This window comes from Tupaia chinensis, unplaced genomic scaffold, assembly GCF_000334495.1.
Source record: "Tupaia chinensis unplaced genomic scaffold, TupChi_1.0 Scaffold000228_1, whole genome shotgun sequence".
Classification (NCBI taxonomy): Eukaryota; Metazoa; Chordata; class Mammalia; order Scandentia; family Tupaiidae; genus Tupaia; species Tupaia belangeri.
The window spans coordinates 3944685-3960975 of NW_006159703.1; the positions used below are offsets into that span (position 1 = coordinate 3944685).

Below are 16291 nucleotides of genomic sequence, written 5' to 3' on the forward strand. Positions count from 1 at the left end.
GGAAGGAAGCCCAGTTAGAAATGTTTCACTATGAGGTAGTATGTCTGCTGTTGCTGAGAAGTTCAGAGCTCTGTACAATTAGAGGTATTTAACTTTGAGTAGGGTCCTTGGACTCAGTCTACTGCCTCTGGGGGAAGTATCATGAAAACACATTACCACTTCAAAAATAGACATTATCTGTTCAAATCTGCCACCACGACAAGATCCTAAAGGATTGAAAATAAATTGGTATGGTATATTAAGTATAGCACAACCTTGAATAACAGGTTTATGTGGGTGTCACCAGGGCTTGTTTATAAAGTGAGCTGCATCTCCAGGAGTTCAGTCTTGGAGCACCAGCTGAGCAATGCACGGCACAGACTTATAACCGACTTACATCATTTTCAACATGAAGATAGCCACAGTGCCAATGCTTCTGACCCTGGCTCTCTGCCTCATACAACGTGAGTAATTTGCATGTAACCTAAGTCTCTTGTTACACACCTTAAAGCCCTGGGGAAGGGACATTACTAGCCCCAGACCCTGCAGAAAAATATGTATGTATGTATGTATGTATGTATGATCCTTAAATATCTTGTAAGACACAGTTTTAAAGATTTATTTATATGGTCTATAGCTATGTTGTTAATTGTAGAAATGGCAAGTAGTTTTAAGATGATTTAAATCCTTATCCATGAGATATTCTTTCATTAATTTTAAATTAGTTTTGAGAAGCTCATTGATTCTTCATCTTTCATATCAATTCATACTACGTATATTATATAAATACATATATTTAACTTATACATATACTTTTGAAATCCAAGTGGATTAAAAGTATCTCTTTTTAAAAGTGAGAGGCTTTTGTTGAGCTTAAAGGTAGGTTTTTGTAATTGCTCTTTGATTTTGAAGGGATGTGGATTGTCTAAATGACTCCTGCTCTGAGGCATTAACTTTTTTTAAAAAGCACCTCAGATGGTCAGTGAGAGCATCAGACACGAATGACGCCACTTCCTTAAAAGGAGTGTACAGGTACCAAAGAGTGCTAATGAGAGAGTATAATAGTCTATGAATTTAATTAGTGTTAACTTTTGCTTGATCTCTACTTTTTGTAGCTATAATCAGAAGGCAGGATTACCAGAATTGATTTTTCTAATAGAAATTTTTGCTATTGGGCATGTGTACTTGCCTGAGAGACAAAAGGATAGAGAGACAGAAAGCCAGAAATCACCCCCCAGGGGAGATAACCACACCACAATCCCTTCTTCATTCTCCTTATGGGATCTTGGGCATGCACACATATGTGCCCAGCATGAGTTTCAAGTCCCCGGGTCCAGGACTCGGAAACACGGTCAACTATGTGGGAATCCAGCGATGTCACCATTACTCCATCTGGTGGTCCCCAGAATTAAATTTTATGTGAATATATGATATACATACTATGTTGCATCACACTTCTAAACTGTCTTATAATTGGTATGATATATTTGATATGTATGTTGTGTTACCATTTTAAAAGGGAGCTTACCATACTTTACTCTGAAATTATCTTTCAGATATTAGCTATTTTGACAGAGTAAGAAAGAGCATGAGTAGTAATTTTCAAAGTAATTGGACCTTCTCGAGTAATTGGACCTTTGTGAGTGTATGCTAATCTCCTGGTGCACTGCTCTAATTTTATTGATCATGGCAAAAAGTAACGTGTTCAAAAGCAATTCATAGTTTTACAACAAGTCGTCATTAAAACAAGCAAGATACTGCACTGAGTGAATTGTTTTATTCATTAAATATTTTACATTCCCTTAACTTTGCTTTCTATATCTTTGTCCCTAGATGCTGCCAGTGAGGATGAAAATCAGGTTAGTCCTGCTTTTTTTGTTCATTGAATTAATCCCAAATTCCCCAAAGAAAAATAGTTTGTGGCCAACACCTTCACGTTAATAATAAATATTTTTACACTCATAGGTACTAATAGCTTTGTTAAGAACACAGAAACTGGTCTTTATGAATCAAGACATAAACCTATCTCTTTCACATATTCACATACTCACACACACTCACATACTCAGTATTTTAACGATGATGGATGTCTGCAACAGGCAATCTCTATGCTGAAGAAATGTTTTAAAATTCCATAAGTAGCAAAAAGTAAATCAACCGGTGAACTTTCATTGAGTAGCTGTACCAGCCATGTTACACCACGTAAGAAGCTAAAATAAGTTTTCTGATAATAGTTTTTGCAAAAGAGTTGTCTGTATCTTTTATATACTCATTGTACACATTTCATCCAATAAATAGCTATTAAGCACTAATTTTGTGTCAGATTCTGTTTTGGATGCTGAGGATACTCTAAAGTAAACAAAGTGTCAAGAACGTGTCCTTCTGGGGCCAGCCCGTGGCCTGGTAGTTAAGGTGGCTGGATCCTATATGGCCAACTATGTGGTTTGAATCCTAAATCAGTAACTTGAGAAACGTGCTGGTTTGTTAGTGCATGTGTGCCTCAAATCATGAAAGGAGGGAGAAATGGAAGAGAAGGAATTGTAGTATGAACTTGTCCTGGGGGCATTGCTTTCTCTCTGTATCTCTGACTCTCTGGTCCAGAGGTCCAGGTGAGCATACATGCCCTCAAGATGAAGCTTTAAAAAAAAGAAAAGAAAACTTGCCCTTCTGAAACTTATATTTTAGTAGAATAAAACAAATAAGTTAATAAGTAGGTTGTATAGTACATAAGATAGTTGTTAGTGCTAGGGGAAATGTAAAGCAGGATGGAAACTAGGAATTCCTGGGAATGGAGGTAATATTTATTCCCATTGGGGCAGTCATGGATATTCTCCCTCAAAAAAAATAATATTAGATTAAGAAGGGAGTGAGCTGTGAGGTTATCTGCAGCTTTTAACAGATGAGGCAGAAACTCCTGCAGTTACAGAGGTCTTGATGCAGGAGGATGCTTTACCAACTCTCAAGATATTTTCTTTGAGAAAGAAAAGAACAATTTTCTCGAGAAGTAATTTTTCCCCCTATGTAAGAGATAAATTTAAAAGGGCAATTATATGCTTCCACACACACTTGTTTTATACATTTAAATACACACACATACTATTATTTATGCCATTAATTCAGCACTTAAAATAGTGCTAGGTGGGTTTGGTTGGTGGTACAGCAGTAACACAACACCCTGGGAGGCTGACCCACCTGGGATGGTTCTGACCATGCCAGGTCTGCACACGCTCATGATCCAGAGCCAACTGAAGCTGGGGGTGGATGGAGGTGTGAAGATTCTATCTGTCTCTCCTTTTCTCCATCTCTTTGTCTCTCTATCTCTCTCACTCATGGAAGAAATAAATAAATAAATACCCAAAACTCGAAACAAAAAACAGTGCTAGATACATAGCAAATTTTGCTATTTCTTTCAAAGTCTCTGAATAGTAAAGCAATAAAAAAAGTAAGATGACTCTTCTCTGTACCAACCAATATTCTTACAACCATAGTTAAGATAGATACTCTTCTGCTGTGTTTTATTGTAACAATTTTGCAATCTTTTCTTTTTTCAAATTAAAAAAAAAACTTAAAAAAAATAACTTCATACAGGACTTTTCTAGAAAATGTCATTATACTTTCTATTATTTCATCTAACAGTGCTGATAAAAGAGAGGTCCAGAAAATATGGTAGAGTAGGAAAAAAGATCAGTTATTTGGGAACCAGAGAACGTGTTGACGGATATTTTATACTGGAAGACAGAAGGATATTGTATGAATCTCAGTGTGCATAATACCATTCTTTCCTTATTCAGAGTCCACAATGATGGATTTCCTGTAGATATTACAGATTTTACACTCTTTTTTTTATACTATTAAATTCTATTTCACTTCTTATACTGGCACAGGAGGCAAGAAGAATGTAAAGAAGTAGTCATTTTTCTGGAAGCCTTTCTAACTAGTCTTCAGGTGTTGTGCCAGTAAGAAGAACTATGTTTTGGAGGTTGCTTATTTCTTTCTTCCAGGAAATAAAGAGATAGACAGAGAGACAGACAGGCAGGGTCTTTCTGCTGCAATCCACCCCAACCTTGGCAGACCTGGATCATGGACATGTGCACTCTGAGAATGCTCATGGAGGTCCCAGGATGTGAACCCAGAACCTTTCCCATGTGCATCCAGTTGCGTTACTGCTGTGCCACCACCTCGCCCAGGAATGGAAATTGTTGGTGTACTCTTTGTTAAAGTGCTAGAATTTCTGTTATTGTTCAAGTTTGGTAACCTGGGTTCTTTTTGGCACTTAACATCAGGCTGTTATACACACAAGCCAGGAAAGCACTTAGAGCACTGGAGTAATTTGCAAGAATCTTAAGAATGCACTTTAATTTGTCCTCACAGAGTTATTATGAAGTCTAACAAACTTGTTAGTGCCCTAACACTGAAATGTGGTGATGCCAGCCTTTGCACAATTTTATTAATAAGTCTGGGCATGGGAGACAACAGATTAGACCACAGCCAGTGAAGAGAACAGAAAGAATTTGGTCCTACAGGGCTCTAGGGTTTCTGAAATGTGTAGAAAGAAAGAAACAAACAAACAAACAAAAACAATAGTAACCATAACAAAACTAAACAAAACAAAAACAATTTGGGGGACAAGTGAACAGTTGTTGAAAAGCCCCCCTCACTCCAGGATGACTTCTTTTGGTCTATATCTGTTCCCGTTTTAGTTCTCTTTATTATGGTAAACAGGAAGATTTTCTATTTTCCCCAAAGAAAAAAAGCAACTACTGCTTTCAACTTTTATGGTCTTTTCTTATTTCCCAAGAGAATACACCGGGTAATTTCATAACGCAGAAATACAGCCCTAGTCTCGTTTTAACTAATTAAACACTTCAGTTAAGTTTATCCACCTGTTCTCTCAGCCTCTGATATCCGTTTGGAAAGAAAAGTGGATCTTTCTGGGAGTTAAACTTTCATCTAATTGTGACATTGGAGAAATCCAATTTAGGAGTGATCCTGGTTGGTGCTATTCTGTATGATTAACCATTCAAAATTATTTAAAACTTCATTCCAATATTATCATGAGACTTTCTCCTACATACTTTCGGGAAGACCTGCCATCCAGGTATACACTTCTATCATGAAGACACCGGTGTCATCTTTGATGCTATTATAAGGCTTTTAGGACTCTAAACATAGGTGGTATCCAGTAAGCTAAGAAGTAACTACAAAGTTGGCCTAAGATTCTACAGAATCAGAGACCAAAGATCACAAGATGCTCAATTGTTAATCTATGGCCAGGTGTTCCTTCTGTGACATGCTGACAAGATCACTGACTAAAGGTAATAATCTTAAAGATGTTTTAGCAGATCATCCTTAGCAAACTTTCCCATGGCTGGTGGCTGATACTATTTAGTTATTCTTCACCATTATTCATTCTGAAAGGGCTACCAATTATCTACCATGTTCAAGAGGCCCTCTTATTCCTATCATCAGCTATTAGACAATAAGGACATATTTACCTTCTTTACTGCTGTATCATGGCACCTAACAAAATACGGTAATCCCATAAAAGGTTATTGTTGGCCGATTGAATGATTATTAGAAAGATATAAGGGCCAGCAGGCGGCGTGGTGGTTAAGGTGATGGACTCCCACCTGCAACTGCAGTTCAATTCCTGGACCTAGTGGCTTGTTTTCTCACTTTCCCTTTCTCTCTCCCTCTATCTCTCTGTGGTCAAATTGAAAAATAATAATAATAAGTAAAATTAAATAAATAAAAAGATATAGGAAGCTAAGTAGAATTCTATAATCAATCCTTTAGAAGAGAATGTGCTTGTCACAGTTAGAATAAAGGCTTCATTTATTTATTTATATTATGATACAAGCATATTGGTGCAGGTTTTTTTTTTCCTTGCTAAATTGAAACAACAAAAACAAAAAAAGCAAGCAAGCAAACAAACTGAAAACCTTCAATTCCAGAGGCTTGACCTGAAAATCTAGTGGGTATTCTGAACTAAAAGGTAATATACCTTTTAAATCAGTGTTTTACTAGGTAGCACACAAGCACCATTTTTTAAAAATGTTAATTTATGTTATACATTCAATCACTGTATGTCATTTAGTTTGTAAAGCGAATTTATCCAACATGAATACACTTCACATCAGTCCTATTGGGGATATGATACATATTTATCTTCAACAGATAATAATCCATTTCTGTGTCCCATAAATGTCTTGCCTCTCTATTTTTCTCCTTAATTTCTTTTTTCACACTCTCCCCCTGCACCCATCCTCTTCCCACACTGTCTCCAACATCCATTGATTTTTAAGCCCCTGGAAAAGAGTGAATGCAGGCCTTCAATAAAATATACTTAGAATATCAGGCAAGCTCCATAGTCTGGTGATTAGGCAGCTGGGTTCCACATTGTTCAAGTGTACAGCTCAAATTCTTGACCCTGAGCCCTGAGAAACATGCTGGGCACATGCACATGAGTGTCTAGAATCTCAAAAAGAGGGAAAGATGGTGGAGGAGGGGTCATCGTATGATCATTACTAATGAGAAGTCCCTTGTCTTCACACTTAGTGGATGAATGGGAAGAAAGAAACTTAACTTTAAAAGATCAATCCACTGTTCATTTCTCCACCAATTCTATTAGGTTGTTGGGAAAGTCAGGATGTATTTTTCTAAGTTTTTTAATGCAAAAATGAGTCATGATTTTCCCGACAACCCAATATTATTCAAAATAGCTTCCATTCTCTGTCCAAATCTTGGAACAGCAAAGATACTGGCATTTACAAGAGGAAAAAATAAAAGAAAAGAAACTAAATCTAGCATAGCATGTCTTCAAGGATGTCACACAGAATAGAAAAGTAATAGTGCCACAGGATATGCACCCCTTTCCCAAAAAAAAAAGAAAAGGAAAAAAGGAAGAAAATAAATAAATAAATAAAGCTTGTGCAAGTTTTGAGAAAGTTGTACAGGTCACAAAGTTTATTTCTGGTGGTAGTGATAGGGTCGGTGACTTTGGTAGTAACAAGAGTTGGGGTGGGAGTGGGACTACATTTTAAGGAAAGAATACAAACTTAAAAATGCAAAATGGCTAGGTGTCTCCTAGGACCCTGGAAGGAGGGTGTGATATAGAAGAATCCTGAATCTTAAACTTTTTGACTTTTAAGTAAGTCTGCCTATGCTCAAAAGGCATGTGGTATAGCAAAGAGTATGAGATTTTGTTCACTCATTTTTTTTTTTCTTGAAAAGGAATCAGTCTAGGGACCAGTAGTTAGCATAATGGCTATGTCACTGGACTCCCATGTAGTCGACCGCGGTTCGAGTCCCAGACCCGGTGGCTTAAACTCACGCCGGGCGCGTGTGCGTGCGTGCCCAAGATCCCGAGAGGAGAATGGAGGAGAAGGGATTGCGACCTGGCCATCCCCCTTGGGGGTGATTTCCTACTTTCTGTCTCTCTGTCTCTCTCTGTCTGTCTGGTGAGCGCACGCGCCCTATAGCAAAAAGCCTCTCCAAAAAATAAAAAATAAAAAGAAAAGGAATCAGTCTAGAAATATGTTTCCCAAAAATATATGACCTAGGAATTATTTATTTTTTGTATGTTTTGTGATTTTTTTTCACTTAATACTGCAAACGTTTTTAGGTACTACTATTTTGCACTATACCCTTTGCGAAATGTGGACAAAAGCACTTTATAGTCTTCACTACTCATCTACCTTGTCTCAGTCCTCCAACAACCTTTTTATATTCCTTTCGCAGCAATTAATATTGGCTTACTGCATGCTAGTATTTTGGGTGTCATGTTAGCATATTACAATAATGACAACCACTGCCACCAACATAATAAATGATGATACAGGAAGAGGAAGAGGAAAGAAGAATTTATTTACTGACTACAATGTATCAGGCATTCTTTGAGGACTTTTCATACTTATAATGTTAAATCCTCATAAACCCTATGAAACGTATATATGTATAGTCCCTATTTTATATCAAATAGCTTAGTCTTTGAGAAGTTACTTTGCTAAGGGTATTGAGGTCAGAAATGAGAACCCTAGAAAATGAGTCCAAGTTTTTTGACTCCAAGTCCCCTATTCTTTCCATTTCACCAATTGTTTCAAATGAATGCTCATTTAAACAAATTTGTGACAAGCCAGAGATATTATTTTTGTTTGTGTTATTTGTGTCAACTGATTGAATGGCTTCTGTGTCAGAGACATAGTGGCCACTAATTAATACTGATTAAAGAAGGTCTTTTTTGTTTGTTTTGGCTATAGGGCACATGTGCTTGTGAAAGAGAGAGAGAGAGAACATCCATGGGATGGTGGGTGGGATGGAGATGGCCATGCTACAATCCCTTCTCTATTCTTCTATCAGGATTTTCAGCACCTATACACAAGCTCCTGGCATGGTTTTCAAGTTAATGGGTCTGGGACCCAAACTACACAGTTGACCATGTGGGATCCAGCTTCCTTAACCACCACATTATGGGCTGGCCAGAAAGTTCTTAGAAGGAAACCTTGTTTAGATGAAGTTTCAGTTAATTCAACTTTGTTTGTTTTTCCCATAGGAGCTATGCAGTGGATTTAGGGCACTGATGAAAAATGGAAAGTTGTTCTGTCCCCAAGATAACAAACTTTTCCAGAGTCCTGATGGAATTATGTTCATCAACAAGTGTGTCACGTGTAAAGCAATATTGTGAGTAAAAGTCCTATTTCTTTCAAGTGCTGGAGAGTCGCCAGCTAGCTATTTTCTGAATTAAGTGGATTCTTTTTCTTTCCTTTCAAATGCATTTTTCTAAATCTAAATGGTTAAATAAAAATGCTTAGGCAATCATTGTGACACTTTCCATCTGATAACGTTGGAAACTTGCCAGTCACTCAAATAGGATCTAAAAGCATTCCACAGGGCCAAGCATTACTACGTACACTCTGTAGTCTCTTGAAAATGTAGTTCCATTTTGAGTTCCCTGGCTCTGGAAACAAAAGAATTTAAGAAAGAAAGTTTGACTACCCGAATCTGTTAAGATCTGATTTTGTTGTAGCTTAGGGACTAAGAATATCCTCCTGAGAATGATGGCAGACTGTGGTGGCAGCCAAGCAGCAGAAAATTCATGCAAGATACACCCTGGTTCTGTGAGCTGCCAGTGTCTCAGACAACCGGGATTTATGATAGGATGAAATAGACTAACTGGTAGATTTTAACTTTCAACACCCTGGATCTCAGAAAGAATTAATATCCTGAAAGTTTACCAAGATCTATCTAATGTTTCCTAACTTGGTTTCCTCCTTACCAATAACACCCCAAAGATAGAGGAAGGGTTGACTTGTCCATTGTAAATCCTCAAGTCAAAGTGTCCTAATTGTTTTAGGGCAAGGAGGTCATTGTAAATTTTTAGCCACTATCAAAACTTCAGTTCTAGTCCCAAGCCAATATTAAGCTTATCCATCAAATATAATTATGTGTTAATTGGCTTTTAAAAAATCAGGTTGGTATGTGTCAGGGAATTTAATTTGACATATTCAACAATATTAGGATAATAAAACTCTGATCATATGCTCTGTTTCTAGGGAAGAGACTATGGGAAGATGAAGGAGGGCAGGCCAAATTTAGGGTTGGTGGGGAGGTAGGATTGGGGCAGGTTGAATATTCTTTCTTATTCTCTTGCAAGCTAAATGTAAATGAGCAGGTACATAATTTGCTATGATGTTTTCTTCTTGTTCTGTTGGATGGTTATAACAGAAGACTAAAATTATGAATATAATATAGTCACTGGAAAAATAACTTAAAACAACAATAAAATGGTTTAGTGTTCATGAGATTGTTTATCACTTTGGAGCCACTCATTCAATTATTATTTTTATTACCAATTTAAGTTATGTTGGAATAAACTTGGTTTCTTTATCTGGAAAGGAGACTACGTAAAGCATAAAAGCTATGTTCATGTTGCTGAAGGGCTGCCTTGTGGAGAATATTGATTTGCTTTCTGGGTCTCTAAAGGTTGGAATCAGGACTAATACAGGCAGACAGATTTTGCTTCAACATGAATATGGTCTTTAAATGAGTGCTCTCAAATAATGGCACAGATTGCTTTTAAAATTGGTGACCATCCGATTGTCAGAGTATTCACAGGAAGTAGTTCATTATACAGTTAGAGAGATTCTTGTCTATATCGTACCTAAGGTGTGAGGTATTTTTTTCCAGCATTGAGAAGATATTTGTAGCACTGTGCTCATTGCTGGACATCTGTCCACTTTTGACACGCCGAATTGAGCTGAGGAAGCAGTCAATATAAAGTTTACCATGTGGTCTGTTATTCCCTAAAAGTTGAGCAAGCAATGTCTAAGCTACCTATTCCTTCTTCTCTTCCAGAGAAAAGGAAGCAAAATCTCAAAAAAGGGCCACACATTTAGCAAGAGCCACCAAACCCACTGCCCCTGTAAAGGTGAGAATATTTGGCATCTATCTGTCATGTTTGCTTTTGAGATGATTTTGACTCTATCTAGAGCTATCTGTTTATTTCCTAACTACTAGGTCATGCCTGTTGTGAAGCCAGCTACTTAGAAGGGAGGGAACATGGCTGATTCCAGGGGTGGGCTCAGTATCTGGTGCATCTTGTCCACAGGCCCAACCCATGACCCGACTCTCTGAAAACATTTTGAGCACTGACAGACGCTAAGAGGTGGAGTAAGCCAGGGTGCTCTCTGCCTTCCATGGCCATTTATCATTCCTCCTACCCTTCTTAGTGCCAATCAGACTTGCTGGGGTTAGGGCCAAATTCAAATCATTGTTGTCTCTGTAATTGGGGCAGTTTACACATTTCTGGGTTGCAATTTCTTTATCTTTGAAATAGGTTGTGGATTAAATGAGAACCAAGTGTCACAGTGTTTAACATATATTAGCAGCCATTTGACTCACTCCATGTCCTCCTTTCTCTTTTTCTCTTATCCTTACTATTGCATTTATTTTTCTAAAAGGTAGAGGGCCCATCTAATTCAAATAAAGTTGCTTGTTTTTAGCTATCTCACAGACTGGGGCTCAAGCTAATGCTTTGTTTGAGAAAAGTATTTTATGGTGAAAAAGTATAAGAGAGTAAAATAAAAGGTATAAAAAGAAACTTCACAGATTCAGGGTACTACACAACCATTTTGCTTTATATATTCATATATATGTATATATAAGAACAAGTGAAATCATATACACATATAAGTATATATGCACCCATAGAATACTTTAAAATTTTCTTTAAGGCATGTGTACTCAATAGAGAGAGAAAAAGAGAGGGAGAGAGTTAGAGAGAGAAAGTGGAAAAGCACTCTCTCTGGGGGATGACCAAGCTACAATCCCTTCTCTTCCATTGTTCTCTCAGATTTGGGCATGCACACACATGCTGCTGGTGTGTCTTTTAAGCTGTGAGACCTGGGACTTGAACCACACAGTTAAACATGCTAATCCAGCTGCCCTAACCACCATGCCACCAACTGGCCCAGTTTTTTAAATTATTCTTACAAAAAAAAATTTATTTTTATAAAATATAAAAAGAAAATTTAAAAAATTAAAAATGTGGGCTCAGATTGGTAGAAATTGCTGACTTGCTGATTACTGATAAAACTTGGGCTACCACTAGCTCTCCTGACTACTACTCACATCCCTCCAGCTCTCCTATGTAGCTTCTTTTCTAAATTCTTCTTTCTTTTCTTCCTCTCCTGGCTCTGACACATAATTAACATGATCAGGCCAGACACACCCTAATTACTTAGAACATCCATGGTCTAACCAAGGTACTGTCTTCCTTGGCAGAGTTACTTAGGAATGTTTGAGAACCTCAGCCTCCGCAGTAAACATAGTTGACTAAAATTTTTGCCTGGGTCTAGCCAGTCTCACTTTTAAAGCAATAACACCATCGCCACTCAGTCAATAATCACAAATTCTTTATTTGTAGTACAGAGTTGCTTTGATATTCTACAAAATCTATGGGGGAAAGAAAAGTGTAGTGGCAACGTTTTAAATTGCCTTTATTTGTCACATTCAGAGAGATCCTCATTCTTCAAGATCCATTCTTCTCTTCCTCCTCTTTCCTTTCATAAAAAACTGACACGTCAACAGCATTTGAACACACAAAAAATAAGAAAATGACAAACAAATAAAATAAAATCATGAAACACAGACACACATACACATATCACTAGTCAGATGTTTCTCTGTTAGATACAAACTGATTAAATTTTAATCAAATAAGAGTTTTGGAAAATTTTAAAACATTACAAAATTTTAAAATATTATACTTCTCCATTCATTTTATATACTGGAGTTATAACTTTTACCTCTAGATAAAATTTTTATGACTATATGTTTTTTCTGCCTGGGAAACTACTTACTTATAAATTAAGGTAGTTAATATTTGGCTGTGTGCCTTTCAATAATTTCTATTTAAATATTTACTTGTCTGTGTTTGAATAGACACCTGTAATTACATTGAGATTTTTCTTGTGTTTCTATACTCTATAAAAGAAAGCAAACAACCCACTTTCTCTGTGCAGCTTCTCCTATCAAAAATCAACACCCTACTCATTCTGAGAATAAGGTGCTCTACCTATTTAAGAATTTTCCTCCTGTATACATCCCCTCTATTTCATCGTCAGTTTCTGCATTAGTTTGCCATCTTTTCACTTCCCATCTCTAAAAGTCTAGTAGTAACACTTACTAGTACCGACTTTATAGTATATCACATATTTGATGCCTCTTCACCATTTCCATCTCTACCAATTTAGTCTACTCGTCCACAATTTCAGAACACTAATGTTTTTGGTTCATGTGGAAACTTTAATTTATAATTTATAATTTATAAATTAGTTAATCTTATGTTTTTCATGATTTAAGTTGCCAACTTTGTAGGGTATTAAATACATATGCGTGTATGTGTGTGTTTCTGAGTTCACTGTTCTTTTCGGATTGGTGTATTGCTTTAAAAACTAGTAAGGTAAGACCCCTTTCTAAGGTCATTAATTTATAAAAGATCCAACTTGAATTTGGGAACCCAATGTGATTAAAGAACAAAGAATTTATAAATTAATGTGGGTATTCTAGATTTTTTTTTTATAATATTAACTTGTCTTACTCAAAAGCATTAAGTAGGTTATTAATTCATATAGTTTCCATTAACTTTATGAAATTTATACAACATTTTCCAGACATTTTTATAACTCTGCAAATACCTAGAAAATTTGTAATTTTATTGCTATTTTTAAATGGCTTTCGTTTTTATGATATTTATATTTAATTATTATTGGAATAGACAGATTCTATTTATTCCTGCATTTTGGTGTTATGCTATTTCCTGTTAATTCTGGTAGACGGCCCATTCTATTTTCATTTTTTGGTAGTTGATTAGATCATCTGTGTATTTATTTTAAAGAGATTTTTGCTACAGACACATGTGCTCACTAGAAAGACAAAAAGACAGAAAGCACGAAATCACCCCCCCTCCCGATGGGGATTGCCATGTCATCATCCCTTCTCAGTTCTCCTATTAGAATTTTTGGCACCCATGCACATGTGCCTCGTGTGTATTTCAGGCTGCCAGGTCTAAGATTTGAACTGTGGTTGATCATATGGGAGTCCAGCACCTTAACCACTTTGCCACCTGCAGACCCTGATTTCTATTCTTAATCTGTTGAATATGTGCTGATCATTATCAAATGCCTTTTTTGCAGTTATTAAAATAACTTGACTTTTATCTTTTAGCATATTAATATAATACATTTCTGAGTATATTTTCTTTTTTTTTAAAGAATTATGTTATTTAACTTTACTTATTTAATTTGACCAGAGAGGGACAGAGCAAGAGAGAGAGAGAGGGCAAGTAAAAAAGCAAGCTGCCAGATCAGGGACTTCAAACCGTGGGGGGTCAACCATGTGGGAGTCCAGCACCCCTAAACACCACGCCACAGCCAGTCCCTGTATTATCTTTTTAAAAAATATTTTATTTAAGTTTATTTATTATTAATATTGTTATTTCAATTTGACCAGAAGAGACACAGAGAGAGAGGAGTCCAGTGACTTTAACCATCATGCCACCTGCAAGGCCTCTTCTGGATATATTTTCTAGTGTTATACTATTATTTTGTAGGGTAAGTCATACTTAGTCATAATGCATTTTAATGCACTTTTGGATTTGTATAATAATATTTTATTTATAATATTTGCAATTATTTTCATAAGCAAAATGAGCCTGTATGTTTTTATTTTAGTTATTACTGTTTGATTTGGAAATCTAATAAAACTGCGCAGAGGGGTATATTTAAGGCTATGGATGAATGAAAAGGTCAGCAAATCTCTCACCCCAAATCAACTACAAAATCAGACAAATTAACCAAAACAACCATTTTGACACTTTAAAATTATCCTGCAGCCTCTGAAAATCTGAGACACATTATTGCTTGAAAAGTACACTGAACTTTGGAGCAGTGGATGGTATGGTGGTTAAGGCACTACACTTCCACATGGTCTATCGTGGTTTGAGTCCCAGACCTGGGGGCTTAAAAATCATGTCAGCTGTCTGAAATCCCAACAGAAGAATGAAGGATAAGGGATTACAATGTGGCCATCTGGCTTTTAAGGTTAGGCCAGGAAAGGAACCTGATCCTCTTCATGCATACTTTTTTAAAGTTATTTTTAAAGCAGTTTCTTCTTTCTAGCTTTTATTTGATAGTAATTTAAATAAAACATATCTATTTTTCTTCTTATTATTACCCATAACCAATTATCTAATTTTTGTGTTTTACTATTTCTATCGTGTCTATTGTTAATATTCATCTTTTTCCCTAATTCATGTGAACTTTCTCTTAGTTTATTTTCTGAAAACACCTTAAACATCCACAACTGTGTTATTAACTAGATTTTAGTTTCCGAGTTGCTGTTCCAATTTCTCTTTCTTGTGTTCATTCATCTTTTCATTATACTAGACATTTTCCCTATTCCTCAAATGTTTCTTCTTATATGAAAACTTCTAGCTCTATTTTTAACATATTTTAGCCTTTTAAAAATTTTTGAAAGTTGGTTTTTATTTAATTTTTTTTTTTTTTTTGCTTTAAGGTCTGTGTGCTCACTTGAGAGAGAACGAGAGAGAGACGGCAAGTAAGAAAGAGAAATCACCCCCTGGGGGAACAGCCACACAGAAATACCTCCTCTTCCATTCTCCTCTTGGGACTTAGAGCACACACAAGTGCACGACATGATTTCAAGCCACGAGATTTAGGAAGTAGACCGCTTTGGGGGCCTGTGAAATCCAACTGCTTAACCTCCATGCCACCTGCTGGCTTGATTTTTCATTTTTACTGCCTTCTAGGAGAATTGCTTTATCTATTTCTGCTTCCGAAATTCGTATTCATTTCCTTTCTCCCTTCCTTCCTCTCTTTCTCTTTTTTCTTTCTTTCATTCTTTCTTTTCTTTTTCTTTCTTTCTTTCTTTCTTTCTTTCTTCTTTCCTTCTTCTTTCTCTTCTTTCGTTCTTCTTCTTCCTTTCTTTTTCTTCCTTCCTTCCTTCCTTCCTTCTTTCTTTCTTTCTTTCTTTCTTTCTTTCTTTCTTTCTTTCTTTCTTTCTTCTTTCCTTCTTCTTTCTCTTCTTTCGTTCTTCTTCTTCCTTTCTTTTTCTTCCTTCCTTCCTTCCTTCCTTCTTTCTTTCTTCTTTCTTTCTTTCCAAAGGGCCCTTGTGTTCTCTGGAAAGAGACAGAAAGAGAGAGGGAGAGTAAGTGAGAAAGTCCCTCCCACCCCCAATAGGGGATGATCATGACACAATCCCTTCTCTTCCATTTTCCCCTCCTTTGAGGATTTTGAGCATGCCCACACACATGCTCAGTGTGCTCAAGTCACTGAGTTCAAGACTCAAAGCTTACAGCCAGCCATGTGGGATTCAGTTCCCTTAACTACCATATGGTGGACTGGCTCATATGTTCAAGTCCATTTTCTATTTGTAATCATTCCATTGTATTCTTTATTTTGTTTTTATTTATTGGCATTTAAATATTTCTCATATCCAAAACCTGTACTTTTTTTTTTCAATTCTAGTTTCTTTTTTTCTTGTTTTATATTGTAGGTATCTTATTTCTCTAAAAAATAACTATACTTTTGATAAATTATTATAAGATTCTATAATGGCTTTAGTCATTTTCTCTGCTACACTGACTAATTACAAGATAATGTTCTTTCTTTTTTTTTTTTTGGAGAGATTTTTGCTATAGGGCGCATGCACTCGCCAGACAGACAGAGAGACAGAAAGCGAGAAATCACCCCCCAGGGGGGATGGTCATGCCGCAATCCCTTCTCTTCCATTC

General features: G+C 36.4%; 1 protein-coding gene across 1 annotated transcript in view; it reads left to right on the forward strand.

The window, feature by feature from the left end:
* Positions 1-388: 388 nt before the first annotated feature.
* Positions 389-16291, forward strand: part of SPINK5 (serine peptidase inhibitor Kazal type 5) — a 70517-nt gene continuing 54614 nt past the window's right edge. The window contains exons 1-4 of the mRNA XM_006148057.1: positions 389-443; positions 1813-1838; positions 8531-8658; positions 10333-10405. Coding sequence (XP_006148119.1) covers positions 389-443; positions 1813-1838; positions 8531-8658; positions 10333-10405 — 282 coding nt within the window. The remainder of the gene's footprint in view (positions 444-1812; positions 1839-8530; positions 8659-10332; positions 10406-16291) is intronic.